The following is a 20,954-nucleotide window of genomic DNA, read 5'->3' as shown; positions in this document are numbered from 1 at the left end:
CCAAGCCCCGCAGTATAATCGAGGTGCTAGACTGAGGGAATTCAAGCTGGGGGAGCAAGTCCTGGTGTTGCTCCCGACGGAAGGGTCTAAGTTGTTAGCTTGGTGGCGGGGGCCGTACAGGGTGCTAAGGAGAATCGGTAAAGTGGATTATGAAGTACAAGTAGGGGGAAAGTGGAATGCGACTCAGCTATACCACATGAACTTGTTAAAGAAATGTAAATCCCCAGAGATGCTCCTCGGCGAACCCCAACTTGAGGACTTTGAACTCGGCCCCTGGGGCGAGAAAGAAGTAACAGTTGAGGAGGTCTGAATGGGCGAAGAGCTGAGTACCAAACAATGTTGAGAACTTCGTAGCCTCCTCGCCACATTCCAAATGAGACTGATGAGCCGACCGGGGCAAACCAACCTGGTGAGTCATGATATAATAACCGACCCAGGCCAGAAGGTACGGGAAGCTCTCTGTCCCCTTCCTCGAAAATTGTGTGGGATGGTCCACCGGGAGTTACAATCAATGCTGAAGCGGGGAGTGGTAGAGGAATCCCGGAGTGAGGGGAGAAGCCCCTTGTATTAGTGCCTAAGGCTGATGGGTCCACCAGATTTTGCATTGACTTCCAGAAGGTCAACGCAGTGTCTCGCTTCGACGCGTACCCCATGCTGCGCATTGATGAGTTACTGGAATGGCTGGGACGGGCCAGATATCTGTCCACCATTGACCTCACAAAGGGGTACTGGCAAATAGTGCTGACCCTGGACGCTAAGGAGAAGACAGCCTTTGCCATGCCCTTTGGCCTATACCAGTTCCAGAAAATGCCGTTTGGGTTGCATGGAGCCACGGCGACCTTTCAATGATTAACGGATGGGATATTAGGGGACCACCACTCGTACATAGATGATGTCATAATATTTAGCGATACCTGGGAACAACACCTTCGGCATATTGCTGCCGTCTTGGGGGGCCTAACCCGGGCCGGCTTAACCGCCAGCCCGAAGAAGTGTTGCTACGGCCAGCGAGAGGTATCGTATTTGGGGTATATGGTGGGATGGGGCCAGGTAAAGCCCCTGTTAGATAAAGTGCGGGCAGTCAGGGAGTACCCCCTCCTGATAACAAAGAGACAGTTCCTTGGTCTGGTGGGCTACTATCGCCGGTTTGTAGCTGACTTTGCGGCCCTAGCTGCCCCCCTGACTGACCTGACAAAGAGCAGGAAGCCTCAGCGGGTGAGGTAGTCTGAGCCGGCCACTCGAGCTTTTAGGACCCTTAAAGAGTGTTTAACTAAGGCTCCGGTGCTACACCAGCCTGACTTTACCAAACCCTTTTTGCTCCAGACTGATGTCTCGGAGGTGGGACTAGGGGCTGTTCTAGTCCAGGAGGAGGGGGGTGTCGAGCACCCAGTGGCTTACTTAAACCAGAAACTATTTCCGAGGAAAAAGAACTACGCTACGGTAGAAAAAGAGGCATTAGCCATCAAGTAGGCTATTGAGGCCTGCCATTACTTTCTTTTAGGGGACTGCTTCACGCTGGTGACTGACCGTGCCCCATTGAAATGGCTCAACACCATGAAAGACACCAACCCGAGGATTATGCAGTGGTACCTGAGCCTGCAACTCTACCACATTGAAGTCGTGCACCGTGCAGGGGCGAAGCACCAGAACGCAGACTCTCTCATATACCAGGACACGAGGGTGATGGGGAAGAGGAAGAGAGTGAAAGGGGGACTTTAAGGGGGGAGGGGTACAGTGGGGTGGAGTGGCCCCGCACGCTGCCGGGCCAAGTTAGAGGTGGCCTGGCAGATGCTGCTGGGCACAATGCCACAGGCGCGCAACATGCCGGAGGGCTGGCTCTGGCTGATGACATCACCTCGGTGTCAGCTGGCATGGCTATGGCAGGTGCTGGCTGATGACATGACCCGCCGGGCCGGCGGGGCATTCAAAAGCAGCCCGGAGGCCGCTAACAAGGGGGTGAGCCTTCGGCCAGCCCAGGGGAAGGCAGGTGAGGCCAGCGAGGAGTGGGAGGACAGAAGAGTCTGGGAACCAACCGGGGTGAGCAACATCCCCACGTCGGCCTCGGGGAGGGAACTCCAGGTGGGGTAGGAAGTGGCCCGGGGCTGGGCCGAGGACCCCGAGTGCAGGTGAGTTTAGGGGTTTACACCCCATCCACAGGCAGGTGGGAGGTTCTTCCCCCTGCCTTAGGGCCCTGGGCTGGGGCTCGGGAGAGTGGGCGGGCCCAAGCTCTCCTACCCTACTGCTGTACGGCGGGGTTCGTGCGCTGTATGGTAGAGCTTATGTAATAAAAACTGACCACCTACCACGACTTCGGGGTGGTCTTTGTACAGACAGGGTAAAAAGAGCGCACAAATCCATGGGAGAGAGGGGAGCACAAAGAGAATGGGTGGGTGGGGGGAGGTTAAGGAAGTGCCTGGAGTGCTGGCTTAGGGAAGCAGTCCTGGCTTCTGTCTCTGGTTCTGCAGCTGGGCAATTCGCTCCTTTTCTCTGTCTGTTTATTAAACTGGAATTGCGCTGCCTCATTGTCTGCTCTTAGACTGGAAGCCCTTTGGGGACGGAACCATCTCTTTGTTCCGTGTTTGCCTAATGCAGAACATAACGGTGCTCCTTGACCCTACCACAACACAAATAAATGCAAATAATGTTGCAATCCTGAACTTGGTTGTGTCTTCTCGATACCACCATAATGCAGACAATACTTGAGAGTGAGAGTAAGAGTCATGGGTAACAGCATTGGGTGCATGTAAAAGCCAGTCCAATGAGTAGATATCCTTTGATGTAGTCAGTTATCCACAGGCGATGTTGGCATTTGGGCATATTCACCTGGAGCAATTGCTGGGGAACTGGTGTGCTGTGACTGCAGTGTTTTTCCTACACGTGATTGTCTCACTTGCCCCTTCTCCTTGTGTAAATATGAAGTATAGCACAGCGGTGCCTAAAGACCCCATTGTGTCAGGCACTGCACAGACCCTGTGCAAGAGTGGGGCCCTCGCAGGTGCTGGGCACCGCACAGAACTGACAGATGCCGGGGTCCACTGTGCTAGCCTCTGACCAAGGTCAGGGCCTTGTGATGTCAGATGCTGCACGGACCCCAGCTGGTACCACTTGAGATGCAGGCCCTGTCATGCTGGGTGCTGCAGAGACACTGACTGAGATCAGAGTCCCATTGTGCCAAGAACATACAGTACGTGACAGCCCTTGGTCTCAGGAGCTTGCAGTGTAAATAGACATGGGAAGGTTTATTAGTGCTCTTTTACAGATGGAGAATCTGGGGTACTGAGCACAGAGTTTTAAAGGTATCTTAGAGTTGCTCCACTCAGTGTTTCAAGTGACTTAATTCACTTTTGAAAGTGGGACTAAATAATTTAGGCACTCAAGAGCTCAAGTCTCACTGAAGGTCAAGGAGACTCAGGCTCCTAAGTGCATGAATCACTTCTGAAAACAGGAATTAGCTTCCTATGCAACATAGGAGGTTTTGTTCCTCTCTCTGCCTTGCCCAATGTCACACTCGGTGCCTTTGGCAGAGGAGGGAATTAACTCCCCAGACGTCACAATCCAGAGCTGTAACTGAAACACCCACCATTTTTCCTGCCTGGTTGCATGTTCTTTGGTGAGCCAATTGTTTCTGGTCCTCCGCTGAGACTATAAGGAATGTCTTCATTTATTTCACACTTCTGTAGTGCTGTGAGGCCCTGATCTCTGAGCGGGGCCTCATGTTGTTATGATACTAATAGTGCAGTGGGACAATAATTTGGTATGCAGGAGACGTGCAAATAGAGTAGTCGGGGTGTTCTTCTGGTTAGGCCATAAGCCATGGATTTGGGAGTTGTGGGTGTAGTAAGATGAAGGCCTAAAACAAAAGCCCATGTAGCACAGGCCCGGTTAGAGGCCTGAGGCCTAGCTAACAATGAACAAAACATATCTAATATGAAGCAAAGCTAAGCTGTGAGCAAGAGGCAGGCCCCTGCTAACAGAACTTGGAATGACCAGGGCTGAGAGAGCAAAATACTAATTGGTAATAGACCTAGGAATAGAGCAGTAATTGGTACTGGTCATAAGTTGAAAGCACATGGTACCAGCAGCTCATTAAAAAAAAAAAAAACCTTGGTACACACTCCCCACAGATACAGATACAGATTCGGGAAAGGGTCTAAAATGACAGAATGATGGATAGGGATGATCTAATCAAACCACAAGGTGGTATCTAAGTAGTGTCAGAGAGTGGTAACCTGACAATGTCAGCAGTGATGTGTAACTTGTTTGCATCTGTATACAAAGTGGTGTCTTGAGGGGACAGTGGGAGTTTCCCACTGGTTGTGTTGCGGGCATTGTTGTAAGTACAAGTGTGTAGTGATTTGGTAGAGTCTACTGACAACTATTACTGTACTTCGCTTAACAATAAACCTGGCCGGGCACCTTTGATCCTTGCCTGATTTTGGAGGCCCTCTTGGGGTCACATCATTGAGCGTACATACAAGCAGCCTTCTGGTTATCATCATCGAGAGAGCCAGAGACCTGTCCGGAGACCATGGCAGTAAATCCTCCTGACTCAGTGGGTTCAATTTCCTTCTTTTCCCTCAAAATTTTCCCCTGGAAACACCCCATTTCTGACCCACTCTAGCAATACCAGCACAGGTACTTTTTAAAGGGAATTTTTTAGTAGAAACATGGCCTAGTGAATGGGGCACTCATCTGGGTTCTAGTCCCAGCTCTGCCATGGTCTGGTGTGTAACCTTGAACGAGTCACTTCCTCTTTCTGTCCCTTTGTTTCCCCTCCCACCATTTGGGTGTTGGGACTGAGAGCTCTTTGGGGAAAAGGCAGGCCCTAGCTATGTGTATGTGCATTGCCTCGCCAATGAGACTCTTCTGTGACATGAATAACTTTGACTCATGTATGGCCCTGAAAGAACATCGCTATACAAAAGCCGGGGTTGGTGGCACTGAAAACATGGTCACCTCGTGTGACGTTATTGGATTGTAATATGAACATACAATCACTGTTGCCAAGGAGGATGTCTATGAAAAGCATATGCTTCACTGATTCTGTTTATGCTGTTCATATGCATGTATTATTTTTGTGTTTGAAGATATGTGTATTGGCTATGTACTTGCATTTCAAATGTTAGCTTCTGGGAGATATTAACAGAAGGCCTGGCTAAACTACAATGAGAAAACTATTAGTCAAGTGAATAGCAATACTTGACTAACAATGTACCTTAAGTGGTGACAATCCACATCTGATGAGCTTTTCTGTATATGTTCAGACCAGCATGAGAGCAATCGCCACTGCCTAAAAAGGACCAAATCATGCATGGACATATAACTCTCTCATGTGACAAACTCCATCTTGGGACACATTATTATACAGTGAGAACAATGGGAATCCCTCCATGTGGCCAAGGTTATAAAAAGAGACCTGGGGGTTCCTCCATTCATCTTTAAGCTGGCTCATCACATTTGAAGGGTCTGTGATACGCCCTGAAGCCTGAAGACTGATGATTTATCCTAACTGAGGCTGTATTCCAGAGACTTGTTTTAAGACAGCAGATTATTCCACCTCTGCTACATGCCTGCACCAAGAACTTTGCAATTGGTATGTATTTGATTCCTTTAACAACTTGTCCTCTGCTGAGATGTCTGTCTTCCTTTCTTTCTTTTCTTTAAAAAAACAAAAAAACAAAAACAAAAAAAAACAAAAAAAAAAACCCTGGCTAACATCATGCTTTTATGAGTAAGATCTGAGTTATAAATTGACCTGGGAATATGGCTGATCCTTTTGGATCAGAAGGATCTGTTTTAATTTGGTGGGATTGGTTTTCATAATCTCTTATCTGTATAAGGAGAACTGGAGTGTCTGAAAGGAATTGCTTGTACAACTTCTTGCTTGCCAGTGTGGCAAACAGAAGTGCTCTTTCTGACTGGTTTGGTGCCTCATTGTGGAGGGCCCTAGTCTTGGGCTGTAGGTAGCTCTGTCTTTAAGCAATTCACCTATAATTAACCCTCTCGGCAGTGTCCCCAGAAACATCCTGTATTTCACTTTGACTTTGAGTGACATATGTTTCTGATGAGAATGGAGTTTATTTATGTGTGTGGCTTGTTTGGTGGCCAGGCTGAACACACCCTCTTTGGACTTGCCTTTATTCTTCCCCTGCCTTCCCCTATGGGTCTGATGCAAATTGCCAGTCTGGGAAACTAGAGTCTGCGATACACATGAACTACTGTGTGATAAGCACTCTCATTGTATGACAGCACAGCCCTGGTCTGTGATGGTATTTACTCAGTACCCAGAGCTACATTGTTCAGAGCCTCCTTTAAACTGGTATGTTTTTACAGTAGCAATAAGAAGTCATGATCCCGCTGTGTTGGGCGCTGTCCCTGCCTTGAAAAGCTTGTAATCTAAATAGACAGAGTGGGGAGGGAAACTGGGGCAGAGTGGGGAAGTGACTTGCAGAGTGTAGTATACAGAATCAGAGCAGTGTCCCTTTAACTAATCAGTGATCCCTCGAAAGGTTCTCACCGTGTTCTGTGTTTTCAAAGCCACTCAGAGCAATGGTGTCTTTGTAGTGAGGCTTTGAATGGTAGTATGTACTAAACAGAAGAGCAGGGTGAGAATTTTCTGTGGGGAAATTGCCAATGTGTCAAAACTAAAATTTTTCACAGAAATGTATGGGTTTCGACCAATACTTTGTGGGGAGGATTTCTCAGGTCCAGAATGGAATACCACTGAACAAAATGAGAGAGAGAGCAAGACCCACCCCAGAAAAGCCTGTAGGTCAGACTGCTTACCTGTGTTGAGGAGCCAGGTTCAAGTCCTGACATAGAGTGAGAAGCACTAACTTGCTAGCATGGTTGTTAGGGTACTTGGGAGGGGTATAGAGATACAAAGTTTAGGTTGCTGCTTTGCCTGAGCTGTTGGTTCTTTTGGGATGGAGCTCTCTGTTTTCATGAGGCATTTTGAAAGCATCTTGGCTTTGTTCTGATGTGGAACAAAAATTATTAAATTATTGTGCTATTCAGAATTCCTGTTTTCTGGCTAGCCCTGTGAAATAGACATAGTTATTTGGGACCCAACTGGACTGGTGTAGTTTGTTCACACCCCTTTTGCGGAGGGAAAAGCATGAGACACAAGTCTGATGCCAGGGGCTGAGCTGAGATCCGAATCCAAGATGACTCCCAGCCCAGTGCTGTGTTCCGTATCACGCTGCCGCCCCATGTTAGCAGTAACTGTAGAGGCACTGTAGACTTTATTAGCCTCTCTGAAAATGGATACAAAAGCTGGTATAATGTCCCATGAATACCCTTTCCACAGAAGCTTTCTCTGACCCTGAGTTGGTAAAACACAAGGGCATGTTTGATTTTAATCACACTAATTGGTATCAGGACCTAGGGTCTCTTTAGTTTCACTTCTTACATAATTTCCTTGAGTGGTTCCAATCTGCAGGCTCTCAGCGGAAGTTTGTCTTTCCGTCCTACATCTCTAATCACTTTGGGTCTTCTCCTAGAAAGGAATAAGAAGAGACCACAGGATTATATAACACTGAATTTCTGTAGCTCTTTTCATCACAGCAAACCATGATACTGTATAAATAGGGATTAGCCAAGCCTCCCAACTGCTCTGTGAATTACACTCCCCCTTTTTATCCCCTCCCATAATGCAGCATCCATGGTCTTGGTTCATGATGGAGCTGGGGGAGGAGGAATGATTGTCACGTCCTATGAATATTTTTGAGATTTTGAAAAATGTCCCTGTCCCAGATTAGGATGAAAAGTCAAATTCATTTTGAATCAATGAAAATGTGTTCTGTCAGTAATTTAGAAACATTTTTTATTTTGATTTTGACCAAATTACATATTTGTTTTCTTTCAGTTAGCTTAAATTTATTAGCAGAAAGTCATTTTGAACCAGAAAATCACTTTTTTTGGTTCTGAAAATGTGTTGTATGAAAAATTCACCCAGACACTTTTCAATACACAGTTTCAGTTTTGACAAAGTGGCAAAAAAAGGTTTCTCTGGAAAATTCCCAACCAGCTTCAGTGCGAAGCAGTTGCATGATCCTGACATATGCAATATTGAGAAGTGCTGATAACAGGTCTAAAGGCAGGATGCAGCTCTGCAGCCTCTCCCCAAAAATAGTTCCAGTGCCACTGCCAGGTGGTGCACCGACCCAGCTGGGATCAGAGCTTGGTGCACAAGCTAATAACCAGTGGGCTATTACCTAAGGCTGTAAAGCAGGGTCATTATTTTCTTTATAAGTGGTCTCAGTGCCAGTAGCTGGGACAATGCACTACACGTATAAGGTGTGTGTGTGTGACACCAGTAACTGCACAGACTCTGACTGAGGTCAGGACCCATTGTGCCAGGTGATGCACAGACCTTGACAATTCATAGAATCCTAGAACTAGAAGGGACCTCCAGAGGTCATCAAGTCCAGTCCCCTGCCCTGAGGCAGGCCACCCTAATTCTGCCCCTTCCGCCAGAGGCCCTGCCCCTTCTGGAAGTGCAGAGCTGCCCCCCGTCCTTGGTCAGGGGCCCAGCGGCTCCCCTGAGGGAACTCATGGGAAAGGCAGAGGCATAGTGAAGGTAGGGTGGGGGGAGGCAATTACCCAGGGGGGCGCCAGGCCAGGATTAGAACAAGCGCTCACTGCGCAGGCTCACCTGACACTCATGGGCGGCAAGTTATATGGGCTCGTGGTGCCCGTGCTCCAGCAATATTTGGAGCTGGGTCTCTCCCCCGGCCCTGCCTGGAGCGCGCCCAGGCCCCCACCTGCCATTCCTCCCCCTCTCCCACCGTGTATCCCTCCCAGCCCTGGACCGTCCCTTCATGTGCAGTGTTCAGTTGGCTCCCCCTTGCCAGCGGGCGCTGCTGGCTGCTGCTACCGCCATGTGTGGCATTTCCAGGTGATCGGGGAGACGCCCGGGCGTGACATGACGTCATGGCCCGGGACTTTAAAACTGCTCCGTGCCGCATTGCGCCGCAAGGCCTAGCTCCGGGTTCAGAGTCCAGGGACTTCTGGGGCCCGAGCACAGACTCCAGCCCCGCAAAGTGGAAGGCAGAAGGTACGGCAGGGCAGGGAAGGGTGAAAACTATGGGGAAGGGGTGGGAGAGGAAGGGGCTTGTGCGGAGGGGGAGGGGAAGAGGTGGGAGAAGAAGGGGCTTGTGTGGAGGGGGAGGGGGTGGGAGAGAAAGGCACCAAGGGACAGCCTGGAGGAGAGACAAATGCCAGGGGGCCAAGTGGAGACAATGAGGGAAAGGGCAGGAGGGGAGGTGTCAGTGGGAGGGGGGACAGGGTGATGCTGGGAGAGGAGAGGGTAAGAGCATTGGGGGCTAGAAGGGAGAGAGGGAGATGCTGGGAGAAGGCTTGAAAGAAGGGGTGGTGTGACGGGGTGCCGAGACCCCGCACCCGACATCCGGGACTCTGCACCCTTGCAGAGGGGCAGCAGAGTGGATACCGGCGGTGCACCGGTTGTTCCCGCGCCGCGGCTAGACGGAGCGGCCTCGCGGCTCAGCTGATTAGCGCCGCGGCTCAGCTGGAGGAAGGCAAGGTGCAGCTGAGTCCGCCCCAGCCGGAGGAAGGCAAGGTGCAGCTGAGTCCGCCCCAGCCCCGCCGGTCAGAGAAGGCACAAGGACGCGCCACGGCAGACGTCGGGGGGCGGGGCGCATAAACCCCTCCCGGATCGGCGGGGACTTTAAAAGCCCACCAGCCACCGGAGAAGGGGAAGGGGGGACACAGAGAGGACCAGGCTTCCCAGAGGAGAGGAGAGACCTGGACGCACTCGGGACAATCTCCCGGGGAGGGGGAGCCGACCCTGTGAGTAAAGGGCATCCCGAGGACAAAGTGGGGGAGAAAGGAAGCAGCCCAGGGCAGGGCGGTGAAGTAGCCCGTGGGCTGGTGCGTTTAGGGGCACGACCCCGCCAGCTGGACCGAGACTGGAGCGGGCCCCCCTTCCTTCCCCCAACCAAGAAAAAGAGAAACGTGGTCGAATTCGACACACAGAGATAGAATTAATTGGATTAGAGACGGGTGACTGCACCCCGGACCAGACCGAGGGAGGGGACACGGTCACAGGTGGGCATGAGAAAGGTGGGGATGGAGCAAGTCATGTGTGAGGGCACAGGGGCATGAGAGGAATGGAGGCAGAGAGTGGTGAGGGGGTGGGCATCAGGGAAAAAGGGGGCAGGGGCAGTGAGGGAAGGGGGAGGCACCAGGAGGATGCAGGGCTAAGGGAAGGTGCAGGTGCCAGGGGATTCTGGAGGTGAAGCATAAGGGCAGACACCTGCAGGGGAGGGACCAGCACCAGAGGAGAGAGGCAGGGCAGGTGTGTAGAAGGAGGTGTTAGGAGAGGGGATGAGGAGGGGTAGCTCACATGATCAGAGGGGGGCTACTGGAGGAGTGGGCACAGGGGGGAGAGAAGGGCTAGTGGAGGGGGGCAGGTTGCAGGAGGGCTGAGGGCAGTGAGAAAGGCAGGAGTCAGGACAGCAGAGGAGGGTGAGGAGTTGGGGGGCAGCAGGCACTGGGGAGCTGATGGAGCAAGGGGAGGAGACATGGCAGCAGAGAGAAAAGGTAAAGTTTTATAAAATATTTATTAATAACTTGGGTGCCACAGTGGCACATCCAAACAAGCCCCATGAACTCAGTACTGGTGCACAACATAAAATTCATTCTGCTCATGGGAAGATGCGGTACAAGTTCCCCTCAGCTGTGCACCAGGTTCAGGGCTGTGCCACATGGTGGCAGGAGGGGAAGGGGAGCGCAAATTTTTCCTTTGCCTCCGGGCGCATAACACCCTCGCTACGCCTCTGGCCTTCACCAGACTCCCTCAGGTTCCCGGCTGCTGCTGTCTACAGTTTCAGCCCACGCCCCCCCTCCTCCCTCCAGCCCCAACACTGCCTCAACTCAGCTCCAGCCTGTACCTCAACAGCACCTCAGCTCCACTCCCCACCACTGCTCAATGCCATCTTAGCTTAGCTCACAGCTAGCAGGAGCCTGCCCTTCCCTTCCCTTCCCTTCCCTTCCCTTCCCTTCCCTTCCCTTCCCTTCCCACAGAGACGTAGCAAGGAGGAGCAGGGAAGTGGCGAGAGTGTCTGAGCTGCTCCCCACCATGAAAGGAGGCCTGAGGCTGGGATTCCTGCCAGCACACCCTCAGGGAGAGAGTCTTGCCTAACAGTGCGGATTTATTAATTGCTGGCTGTCGCACATTAGTCCTGTTGTCCCCTTCCCCCACCCTCATAAAGCTTTTTCTTCTTTAACCCCTACACTCAGTACTTGAAAGCAGGGAAGAATTACCTATCAAGGCAGCCAGGGTGGCGTATTCAGTTTCCAGGTTTCTAAGTTGGGGCTCAAGCTGGTGTTTTTAGACGGGCCCCATTGAAAACTGAACCCAACCCTTCTGCGTACAAAACCCGGCTGAAGGGTTGCACGTGTGTTCACTGAGGTCAGGGCCCCATTGTGCCGGGTGTTGCACAGATATTGGTGAGGTCAGGGCCCCGTTGTGCCAGGGGCTGCACAGACTCATACTAAGAAACAGACCCTGAAGAGATTTGGGAGCGGGAGGTGTTTGCCTAAATTCAGGCTGGTGGAGCTAGAAGTAGAATCCAGGTCTCTGAGCTCCAGCCCATTGCTCTAGCCACCTGGCCTTGCTTCTTCTCCACCAGTTCCCCTTAATGGTTGCAGAAATTACTCACTGACTCTCGACATCTTCTATGGTGTCCGGCAATGGCATGTTACGGGTCTCAGGTAGGAAGCAGGCGGCGATGCCGGATACAATAGGGGCAGCTCCATAGATGATCAGAGGCAGGGACGGCAAGAACTCGCTGGTCATTCTGACAAGCGGAGCCACTATGCCGCCCACCCGCGCCAGGGTGTTCACAAACCCTGTTCCGGTCTGTCTGCCGGGTGGAGAGAGAACAGTCAGGAGCTGGGAACCGGCCCTCCATTGGGTTCCCTTCTCTGAACTACAATCTCAGTGTTTCTCATCCACAATTTGCATATTTTATCTGATCCTAATCTAATCTTGAACCTGCCTGCCTGCCACGCCTCCCGTGAGAAAGCAGTGGCCCAAGAAACCCTGCTTCATGCAGTCTGGCTTTATCCTGTACATTCCTTTGGCGTTGCATCTCCTACCAGCCGTGGGACACCCAACTGGCTCCTGTTCTTATTCTCTCATTGCCATTTCCTTGAGGTGGATCAGGCAGGGTGCAAACCACCACACAGCTCAGCAGCCCAGACGGGACTCCAAAAGGGGCGTTCGTGTCTACGTACCTAATCACCGTGGGGTAGAGCTCTCCCGTATAGAGCGCGGCGCAGTTGAATGAGGCAGCCAGGCAGCCTTTTCCAAACACAGCCAAGAGAGCGCGTAAGATCTGCAGATCTGGGGAAAGGAAATGATGCCGTTAGAGGTTTAGGACACCCACAGCATGAGATTGTATCCCTTATCATCTTGGTTTAATAGCTATTGAGGGATGTATCCTCCATTAGCTCATCTAATTCTTTTTGGAACTCAGTTATAGTTTTGGCCTGCACAACATCCCCTGGCAATGAGTTCCACAGGCTGGCGGTGTACTGTGTGAGGAAGTACTGCCTTGTGATTGTTTTAAATCTGGTGCCTATTGATTTCATTGAGTGACTCTGGGTTCTCCGTGAGGTATCTCCAGAAAACAATGAGACACTATCAGTCAGCACGATAGACTATGGTTTCAGCACACCAGCAACCTAACCACTCTCGAATTTTTAGTAGGCCTAGGGCAGAAGGAGTTTTAAGGAGGATATGATGTTAATTTTGCTGATGTTTACAGGGAACTTCTCCCAAGTATGAGGGGAAGCCAAAAGGTGCTTGTTTGAACATGTAACAAGTGGGTGATAGAGGCTGACATTACGGACTGACTGGAGTTGAGCTGACAAGGTGGGTATGGATTGGTCATGAAGGGTCTTGAGAGTGAAGACAAGTAGCTAGAGAAAAAGGGACCACTCCAGAGAAGCAAAGAGAGGGAAGTGGTGAGTCATGGCAGCTGCATTGCATTATGAGAAATGTAGCCTGGCTAGGGACCCCAGCATTTCATAATTAAAATTTGGGAGAGGGGCAATGCTTTTGATAAAAAAAATTTATTGGCAAATAGAAAGTTTCAGTGTGAAGCTGATGCCTTTCATATAAAATGTAAGGTAGCCAGTCCTCCAATTTTCTGTTGACAAACTGGATGAAAAAAGTTCGATATACAGACTTTTTATAGACCATTCTTGTAACATTGCTCTTGCTGTATCATGCATGCATGCCAATTAAATTAAATATGAGCTAAATGTATTTACATGCTAATTAAAATCAGAGCATGCAAACCAATAGTGCACCTCACCTTGGGGCACATGTATGTTGGCCAGGATCGCAATCCCTGCTAGGATGAGAGCAGATGCCTGGGTGACTCTCCGGCCAATAAAACTGATCATGAAGAAACCAATCAGCTTTGCAGGGATGTCGACAGCGCCGTATATCACCTGGATGAGGTAAATGCTGACCCCAAAATTCTGCAAGTCCATGATCAGCCCGTAATAGGCAAAGCTGGTGGAGAACCTGCCATTGACAGCACAAAAATGCAGGGCGACAATGAAAATAGTCTGCAGGGTGCAGTTCTGCCTGTGACCACTGGGGCTTTGTCTACACTGACGCAATCTTGCACCAGAAATATGCAAATGAGGCTAAGCGTGGAATCTCGCTGAGCCTCATTTGCATATATAATGAGCCTGAAAATAATCAGCGTAACGGCATTGCGCAAGAGGGTTTTTCTTGCATAAGAAGGGGCAGTGTAGATGCTCCTTCTTGCACAAGAGCCTCTTCCGCAAAATGGCAGCTCATTAGATATGCAAATGAGGCTTGGCGATATTCCATGCTTAGCCTCATTTGCATATTTCTGGTGCAAGATCGCGCCAGTGTAGACATAGCCTGGGAGTGCTGTAAAACTCTCTGTAGCCTGGGACTTGAGAGACCACTGTTCTATTCCCTGCTCTGTCACAGACTCCCTGGTGTGACCTTCAGCAAGTCATTTAGTGTCACTGTGCTTCAGTTCCCCTTTTGTAAAAATGGGAGCACTCATCCTCGCTCTGGTTAATTTAGATTGTAAGGTTGGGCCTGTCTTGTCTTATTGTACAGCACCAAGCACAACAGCACTTGGATCTCAGCTAACAGTGCCATTGTCCCAAAAGCTCTTGGTTTATTTTCTGCCCTTCCACCTTCTTTGCTCCCTCTGCATCTGAACGAGCCCACGTACCATACAAAGCACAGGCAGCAGGATATCCTGCGTACAGATGGTGTGTGCACCAAATCAGCAGCTGTGTGGGTGGACTTGGCTGAGGACATTTCTTTCTGCAGACTCGCTCTCAAGTCCTGTAGGGAAGAGACACAGGAGAGTTTCAATCCTTATGGTTATAACTTGATATAGCCTTGCTTGGATACAAAATTTGCTGATATTAGTATCAGCAAAAATGAGCCGTGGATATCCCCATTGACATCCGTGGATATGGATATCTGCGGCTATAAAGCAGATATCCAAAATTTGCTGGTTTCTAGATACAAATTTTGTATCTGCACCTATTCCATATCCACAAAAATTAGCTGTGGATATCTATATCCATAGTCGCAAATGCAAATACTCCTGGATATAAAGCAGATATCCATGGATTTGCACAGCTATAACTTTGGGTATTCTTGCTACCCATGTAACACCTCGGGTCTGGGAGCTTCTTGCAATACTGAGTGCGGTCATGGGCAGAGCCAATCTTGAGGCTGCAGTACCCCGGGCTACCACTGGGGGATACAGGCAGCCAAGGGAGGAGGCATAGAGCAGGAAGGGTAGGCTCCAATGGGTCTACTTCAACTCATACCACAGGGCTCCTTGCAGCCCTATGATTTGTTTAGGGCACTGTGAGAGGTACAGGTTGGACCTCCCTGGTCCAGCACCCTGGGACCTGACTGGTCCCAAATGAGAGAATTTGCCAGACCAGAGGAGCTGTCCTTCCTCCTGCCTCTGGCCCCATGTACTCCCTCCCAAGCCCAGCTGTCCGCTCTGCTGCTGCTGCCTCCCGGCTCCGGACTGCCCATGGGCGGCCAGGGTTCTCTGGTCCCCAGCACTGGCCTTGCGCTGCTGTCAACAGCCAGGTTTCCCCAACTCCACACTGCCGTGTGCTGCTGGGCTTCTTCAGCCCCCAACCCCACACTGCCATGGGTTGCCGGGGTTCTATGGCCCTGGCTCCCGCACTGCTTTGGGGATCCTCCAGCCCTGCTGCCCCCAGTCCTGACCATGTTGGCCCTTCTGCCATTAGGATCCCAAGCTCTCTAGTTCAGGAATATCCATGGTCCTGCCTATGACAAGGTGAGAGGCACTCACATAAGCTCCATGCATTACAGCCTCCCTTTTTAGCCCATTCAGTTCCTCACCTCTATGCTGAGTTTGTTCCCTTCTTCCTTTCGCCCATTTATTCGTGCCACTTTCTGCAGTTCCTTCAATGCCTGGTTCAGTTTGCCAGCGGTTGCAAGCCAGCGGGCTGACTCCGTGAACCACCTGTTCGGAACTAGAAGGTCATACGGTAGCCAACTTCCCTGCCACCAGGCTTACTGCAGGGCCGGGTTTAGGGTGACCCCCAGTGCTGACCTGGGAAGTGCAGGGGGGAGACTCCACGGGAACCCCAAGGCTGTGTTTGTTCAGCAGCCTAATAAAGAATTGGCTGTATGTCCATTACTACAAGGCCCTTTCTCCCATGAGAAACACTAAACCTATTGAAAAGACTCAGCACGCCTGAGCTTCCCAAACGATGTATGTTACAGAAAGAGTCTGTTTCATTTCAGGTAGAGTGACCAGATTTTCTGATATTAGGGGCTTTGTCTTATACATGCAACCCTACCCCCCACTTTCCTCACAGTGTCCTGATTTTCACATTTGCTATTTTGTCACCCTATGTTCAGGGCACATTTCAAAACTCCTCTGTCTCTATGGGTATGTCTATACTACCTCGCTAGTTCGAACTAGCGGGGTAATGTAGGCATACCACACTTGCAAATGAAGCCCGGGATTTGAATTTCCCGGGCTTCATTTGCATAAGCGGGGAGCCGCCATTTTTAAAACCCCGCTGGTTCGAACCCCGTGCCGCGCGGCTACACGGGGCACGAACTAGGTAGTTCGAACTAGGCTTCCTAGTTCAAACTACCGTTACTCCTCGTGAAATGAGGAGTAACGGTAGTTTGAACTAGGAAGCCTAGTTCGAACTACCTAGTTCGTGCCCCGTGTAGCCGCGCGACACGGGGTTCGAACCAGCGGGGTTTTAAAAATGGCGGCTCCCCGCTTATGCAAATGAAGCCCGGGAAATTCAAATCCCGGGCTTCATTTGCAAGTGCGGTATGCCTACATTACCCTCCTAGTTCGAACTAGGAGGGTAGTGTAGACATACCCTATGTGCTTAGAATAGATTTGGTGTTCAGGCTAAGCACGCAAGGTGGGAAACAGTGTGGTCTAATGGTTAGGGCACAGCATTAGGAAGCAGGTTCTTTTCTGGGCTGTAGCCAGCAGTGACAGTAACTTAACATTTCTTACAGGTGCTGTCCTATTGCAACCCAGGTCCGTGCCAGCTCTTTAATCCGCAGCTCAGCCAGCTCTTGCTAGAGCTGCACTCCAGGACACACCCGCTCACTTTCACCTCTGGCTGTAGCAATGCCTGTCTTGTGACCTTTGACTAATCACTTGCCAGCTGGTTCTCCAAAGATCATCTGTTGCTTTGATAAGCACGTCTGGGCAGGGACCGTGTCTGTTCAGCTCCTAATCCTGGTCTGTAGTGGCTACCCTCATAATAATGGGCTTGTGAGTAGGACACTAGCCTGGGACTTGGGAAACCTGCGTTCATTTCCCTGCCCTACCACGGACATACCATGTTACTTGGGGCAACTTGCTCTATATTTCTGTGCTTCAGCTCCCAGTCTATAAACCGCTTCCTTTTTCTATTTAGACTCTGAGCGCTTTGGGACCAGGCCTGTCTCTCAGTGTGTGTCTGTGTGGCACCCAGCACAATGCGACCTTGACCCCAGATGAGGCCTCTAAATCTGCTATATATTTGAGAGACTTTGTCTGTCTGTCTGTCTGTTCAAGAACTCCCATAACTGGTAAGATCTAGGACCACCAAACTTGGTATACAGCTTCCTCTTCTCATGACTTAAAGCAAGGTAAGGGTTTGGTTGTGCCAGGAAAATGGGATTGCTCTCATAAAACCATATAGAAAAGAGACAGAGTCACCAGGCAGGTGAAATGGGCTGGCTAGGTACCCCTCCCTACCCTTCCCCTCCACAGTCTGGGAACTGCCCAAGCCTCCCACCCCCCAGGCACTCTTTAGGGAGGGCAGAGGGGGCTGAAGTACGGGGACATTGCTGACTGTTCCCTTTCATCATGGGGCGAGGGGAAAGTGCAGAGTTTGCTGCATTCCTCAATCTGGCTGGGGAGCACAAGGGGCAGATGAACTGGGACCTGCCCCAGCCAGAGGGACATGCACCCCTCCCCTGGCTGTGCCCGCTGGAACTGCAGCAGCCATGGAGAGGTGCTTCTCATCTGGCTCCAAGCTGCTGTAGTCCTCTCTCCCCAGGGCAGCCTGCATACTGAGCTCCTCATCCCCAGCCCCACCCCAGAGCAACGGTTTAAATGAAGCCTTGACATTTTTCATTTTATTTTCCAAAAAAACCAGAAATGAAGTTAAGGACCCAAGCAGTGGTGGACAAATCTAGTGCGACCATAATATGAAAAATAACGATCAGTGCAGCTTTAGATTGAGGCCCTTGTGGTGACAGATGCAGGACAGACACACGGTGAGAGAGACATCTGGTGTCTGAGAGCTTGCAGTCTGTACGTCTCCCAGAAACCCATAGTTCCCACAAGGGATAACAGAGAGGTCCCCATGCTGGCAAGTGAGCGAGATACCTACCAGCCATAGAAGAAGAAGATGAAATAGGGCACTGAAACAGCTAGCTGCAACCAGCGCCAATCCGGGATGGCATAGGCCACCCCCGCCAGAAGAAACTGCCCAATGCTGTAGCTATATCCTATCACTATGCCAACTGTTGCTCGGAGTCTGGTGGGGGTCCACTCCACAGCTGGGTGGGGAGAGGAAAAGGGGGAAAGAAAGTCAAAGTCTAGAGAACACAAATCCCAGCTTTCAAAGCCACCAGGACACCAAAATCTACCCCAAGTGGAACTTAAGCAGGGCAGAGAGAATCATGGAATTCTTGTTTTAGTGGCATCTAAAAAAAAAATCATTTTGGGTCAACCAGAAAATATATTTTTTTAATTGTTGGCAAATCAAAGAATTGGAAAAGGTTTCACTTTTGGTTAAATGAATTGTTTTGTTTTGAGCGCCCACATTTTTGTCATGCTTTGGAATGCAAAACAATGTAAAATGTGAGGACATTTTGAAATGAAAAGTGATTTTGAACACACACAAAAATTCAACTTTGTTCATGTTGAAAACGAATCAGAAAATGTGGCAGAACCAGCACAAATTTGCTAAATGTTTTATAGAAGAAAGTTTCAGCTAGAAATTATCACCCAGCTCTAAACGGAAGCTCTTTGCAAGAGGGACTGTCCCTCTAGTTCTGTGTGTTAACAGACTCTAGCACAATGGGATGCTGGTCCATGACTGGGATTTTTAGGCATGGCCATCATGCTGTTTAGATGACTGCCACTAGATAACTGAAACAATAGGACCTACAACCCAAAACAGGCACATGGCAAGGCAGGAGTAGCTACTGAGTCATGTGCCCATGCTGGTTCCTTGGGCAGCGATATAGCAAACTTAGGGCTGTAACATGGACTGGAGCAGCCAGTATTGCCCCAAAGAAATGCTCACCTCCATCATCCATTTCTCTTCCTAATGGAAGCATCCTGCAAGTCTGTCCACCCCCTGTCCCCCGAGCCCCTCAGCCTTGCTACTTGCTTGGCTCCATACTTACAGAGGGACACACAGTTGAGGCCGATCCCTGACTGAGCCATTCCAGTCAGGAAGCGGAAAATGCAGTACATGGTGAAGTTAGATGAGAAGGCTACACAGGAGCCAGTGATGGCGATTTGCAGATAGGACCAGATCAAGAGTGACTTCCGTCCAAACCTGTGTCAGAGAAAACAGGCGAGATGGGATTGTGGCTTGAGCACTGAGTTAGCACTCCGAGGGACCTGTATGACCCCATCCCTGTTGTAGGGCAGCACTACAATCCCCATTATACAGATGAGGAATCCAAATAGAGAATGACTAAATGACTTGCACATGGTAATATGGGAAGTCTGTGGCGGAGCAAATGTTTGAATCCAGGCTTTACCAAATTCTATGTGAGTGCCCTAACCACTGGGCCACTTTTCCGCTCTTCTTAGAGGCACTCGTGAAGACAGCTGAAAGCTGTTAGAATGAACCACTACCCCCAGTAATTCATCTGCACCCTACTGAGGCAAAGTGACAGCTGTCTTACTTGTCAGCAAGACTTCCAAACACAATTGCTCCCACCAGCACTCCCGCCATATAGATCGACTGAGCCATCTGTTTCAACGTCCGTGAGCCACACACCAGATCCCACTGCAAACGGGAGAAAAAGCACTTTCCCAGTGAGAAAGCACAAGGGAGACAAGTCCAGCAAAGTTGGTCATAATGAGAATGGGGGCCCCAAACTCAGATGAGGTGTCTGAAGAGTCTGGCAAAATGGGGCCCTGATCTTGGTCAGGGACTAGGCAGGACCCAACATGAGCAGTTTGGGGTGTCCAGATGCTACCACAATACTAGGCCAGATCTTTATCTGGTAGCTATCGGGGTAGCTCTGTTGAGTTCAATGAAACTATGCTGGTGGCCACCGGATAGCAATGTCGTTCAGCATAGTCACTAGCCAGTCCCTGCCAGTGGACTCTTTCTTACCTCGGTGATGATGGTGGAGGTGAAAACACTCCTGTCATAGATCCATCCATCCATACAGGGCTCAGTGTCCATTTTGGTCCCATTGGTGGTTGTGGTATTTGAGTCTAGGAGATGCCACTGGGTAGAGATGAATCGAAGACACTTCTCCGGCTGCTGGTTCCCGTCCATGGGGATGGAGATTCTGAGCAGCTCTTGGCAATGCAGGAAGTCAGTAAAGTTGTCCTCACAAGTGTGGTTAGGAACAATGGCAATATGGCAGTGGTGCCCAGGGGTCGCAGCTGTAAAATTCTGTAGAATGTTGTGGCTGGCTGCCAGTAATAATGGCAGGGCCAGTAACGTAACATGGATAATTTGGAAACGGCCCATACTGCCAACCTGCTCCAAAAGTTCTGCAAAGGTCATGTTGCCCCACACCAGAAGACCCTTACACCTCAAATGTGCTTGTTTTGTGAATTAGATACACACCCAAAACAACGTGCAGATCTAAACAGAGGAATGCAGCTACTGTCTACTCACAGATAGGCACAGCTTTGGATTTGCTTACTCATCTGCCCCCAGTCTTGTCAGATGCAGCAACCTACTCTGGAAAGACAGAAAGAGTTGCGTTTGATCTAGCTATAGCTCAGAGTGAATTCCTACAGTCAAGTGGCAAATTTGGCTGCATTAAGTACTTGCTGATTAAATAAGCAGCTAATCAGAATATTGGTACAATTAAATCAGATGCAAAAATTCTAGGTCATTCCGTTCAAAACTAATCCACAGTCTTTTTTGGCTACTAGACCATTCCAAGTTGATTGTGAATCCCAGAAACTGGTTGGGAAAGTGTATCCTTTGCTGAGTGGAGCTCCATGTCAAAAAGTAGACTGGGGTTCTCTTGCACTTTTAGTTAATCTTTGGTTGGGGTCATTTGTTCCAGTTAGGCAAAGCTTTCCTGGGTTTGGAGGACTTACCACAAAAAGGAAACTATTTGAAGAGGCATTTAGGAGAGAAAATGTCAATGGAGAACCAGGTAAAATATGCCCTTAAATCTGAGCTTTGCA

General features: G+C 49.9%; 1 protein-coding gene and 1 long non-coding RNA gene across 2 annotated transcripts in view; one reads left to right on the top strand and one right to left on the bottom strand.

Moving 5' to 3' along the window:
• Positions 1-2,369, top strand: part of LOC142830945 (uncharacterized) — a 51,824-nt gene extending 49,455 nt beyond the window's left edge. The window contains exon 3 of the long non-coding RNA XR_012906506.1: positions 1,502-2,369. This is a non-coding gene — a long non-coding RNA (uncharacterized LOC142830945). The remainder of the gene's footprint in view (positions 1-1,501) is intronic.
• A 4,868-nt stretch (positions 2,370-7,237) lies between these two features.
• Positions 7,238-20,426, bottom strand: LOC102463953 (solute carrier family 22 member 6-A-like). The gene is made up of 10 exons (XM_006136608.4): positions 19,915-20,426; positions 19,478-19,581; positions 18,968-19,122; positions 17,944-18,112; positions 15,422-15,545; positions 14,256-14,371; positions 13,347-13,561; positions 12,262-12,370; positions 11,685-11,888; positions 7,238-7,498 (listed from the first exon to the last, which is right to left on the bottom strand). Exons 1-10 carry the CDS (start codon positions 20,314-20,316, stop codon positions 7,408-7,410), a joined length of 1,689 nt encoding a protein of 562 aa, XP_006136670.1. The 5' UTR covers positions 20,317-20,426; the 3' UTR covers positions 7,238-7,407.
• Between the last annotated feature and the right edge of the window lie 528 nt (positions 20,427-20,954).

Source organism: Pelodiscus sinensis, chromosome 11 (genome assembly GCF_049634645.1).
Source record: "Pelodiscus sinensis isolate JC-2024 chromosome 11, ASM4963464v1, whole genome shotgun sequence".
In the NCBI taxonomy this organism is placed as follows: domain Eukaryota; kingdom Metazoa; phylum Chordata; order Testudines; family Trionychidae; genus Pelodiscus; species Pelodiscus sinensis.
This window is presented reverse-complemented; position numbering and strand designations above follow the sequence as displayed.

Coding starts and splice junctions, on each gene's coding strand:
- LOC102463953 (XM_006136608.4), bottom strand. CDS start 20,316: ATGACCTTTGCAGAACTTTTGGAGCAGGTTGGCAGTATGGGCCGTTTC. Junction 15,546..17,943: donor ATCTTCTTCTTCTATGGCTG/GTAGGTATCTCG, acceptor AGTTCCGAACAG/GTGGTTCACGGAGTCAGCCC. Junction 14,372..15,421: donor GGAACAAACTCAGCATAGAG/GTGAGGAACTGA, acceptor TCTTCCCTACAG/GACTTGAGAGCGAGTCTGCA.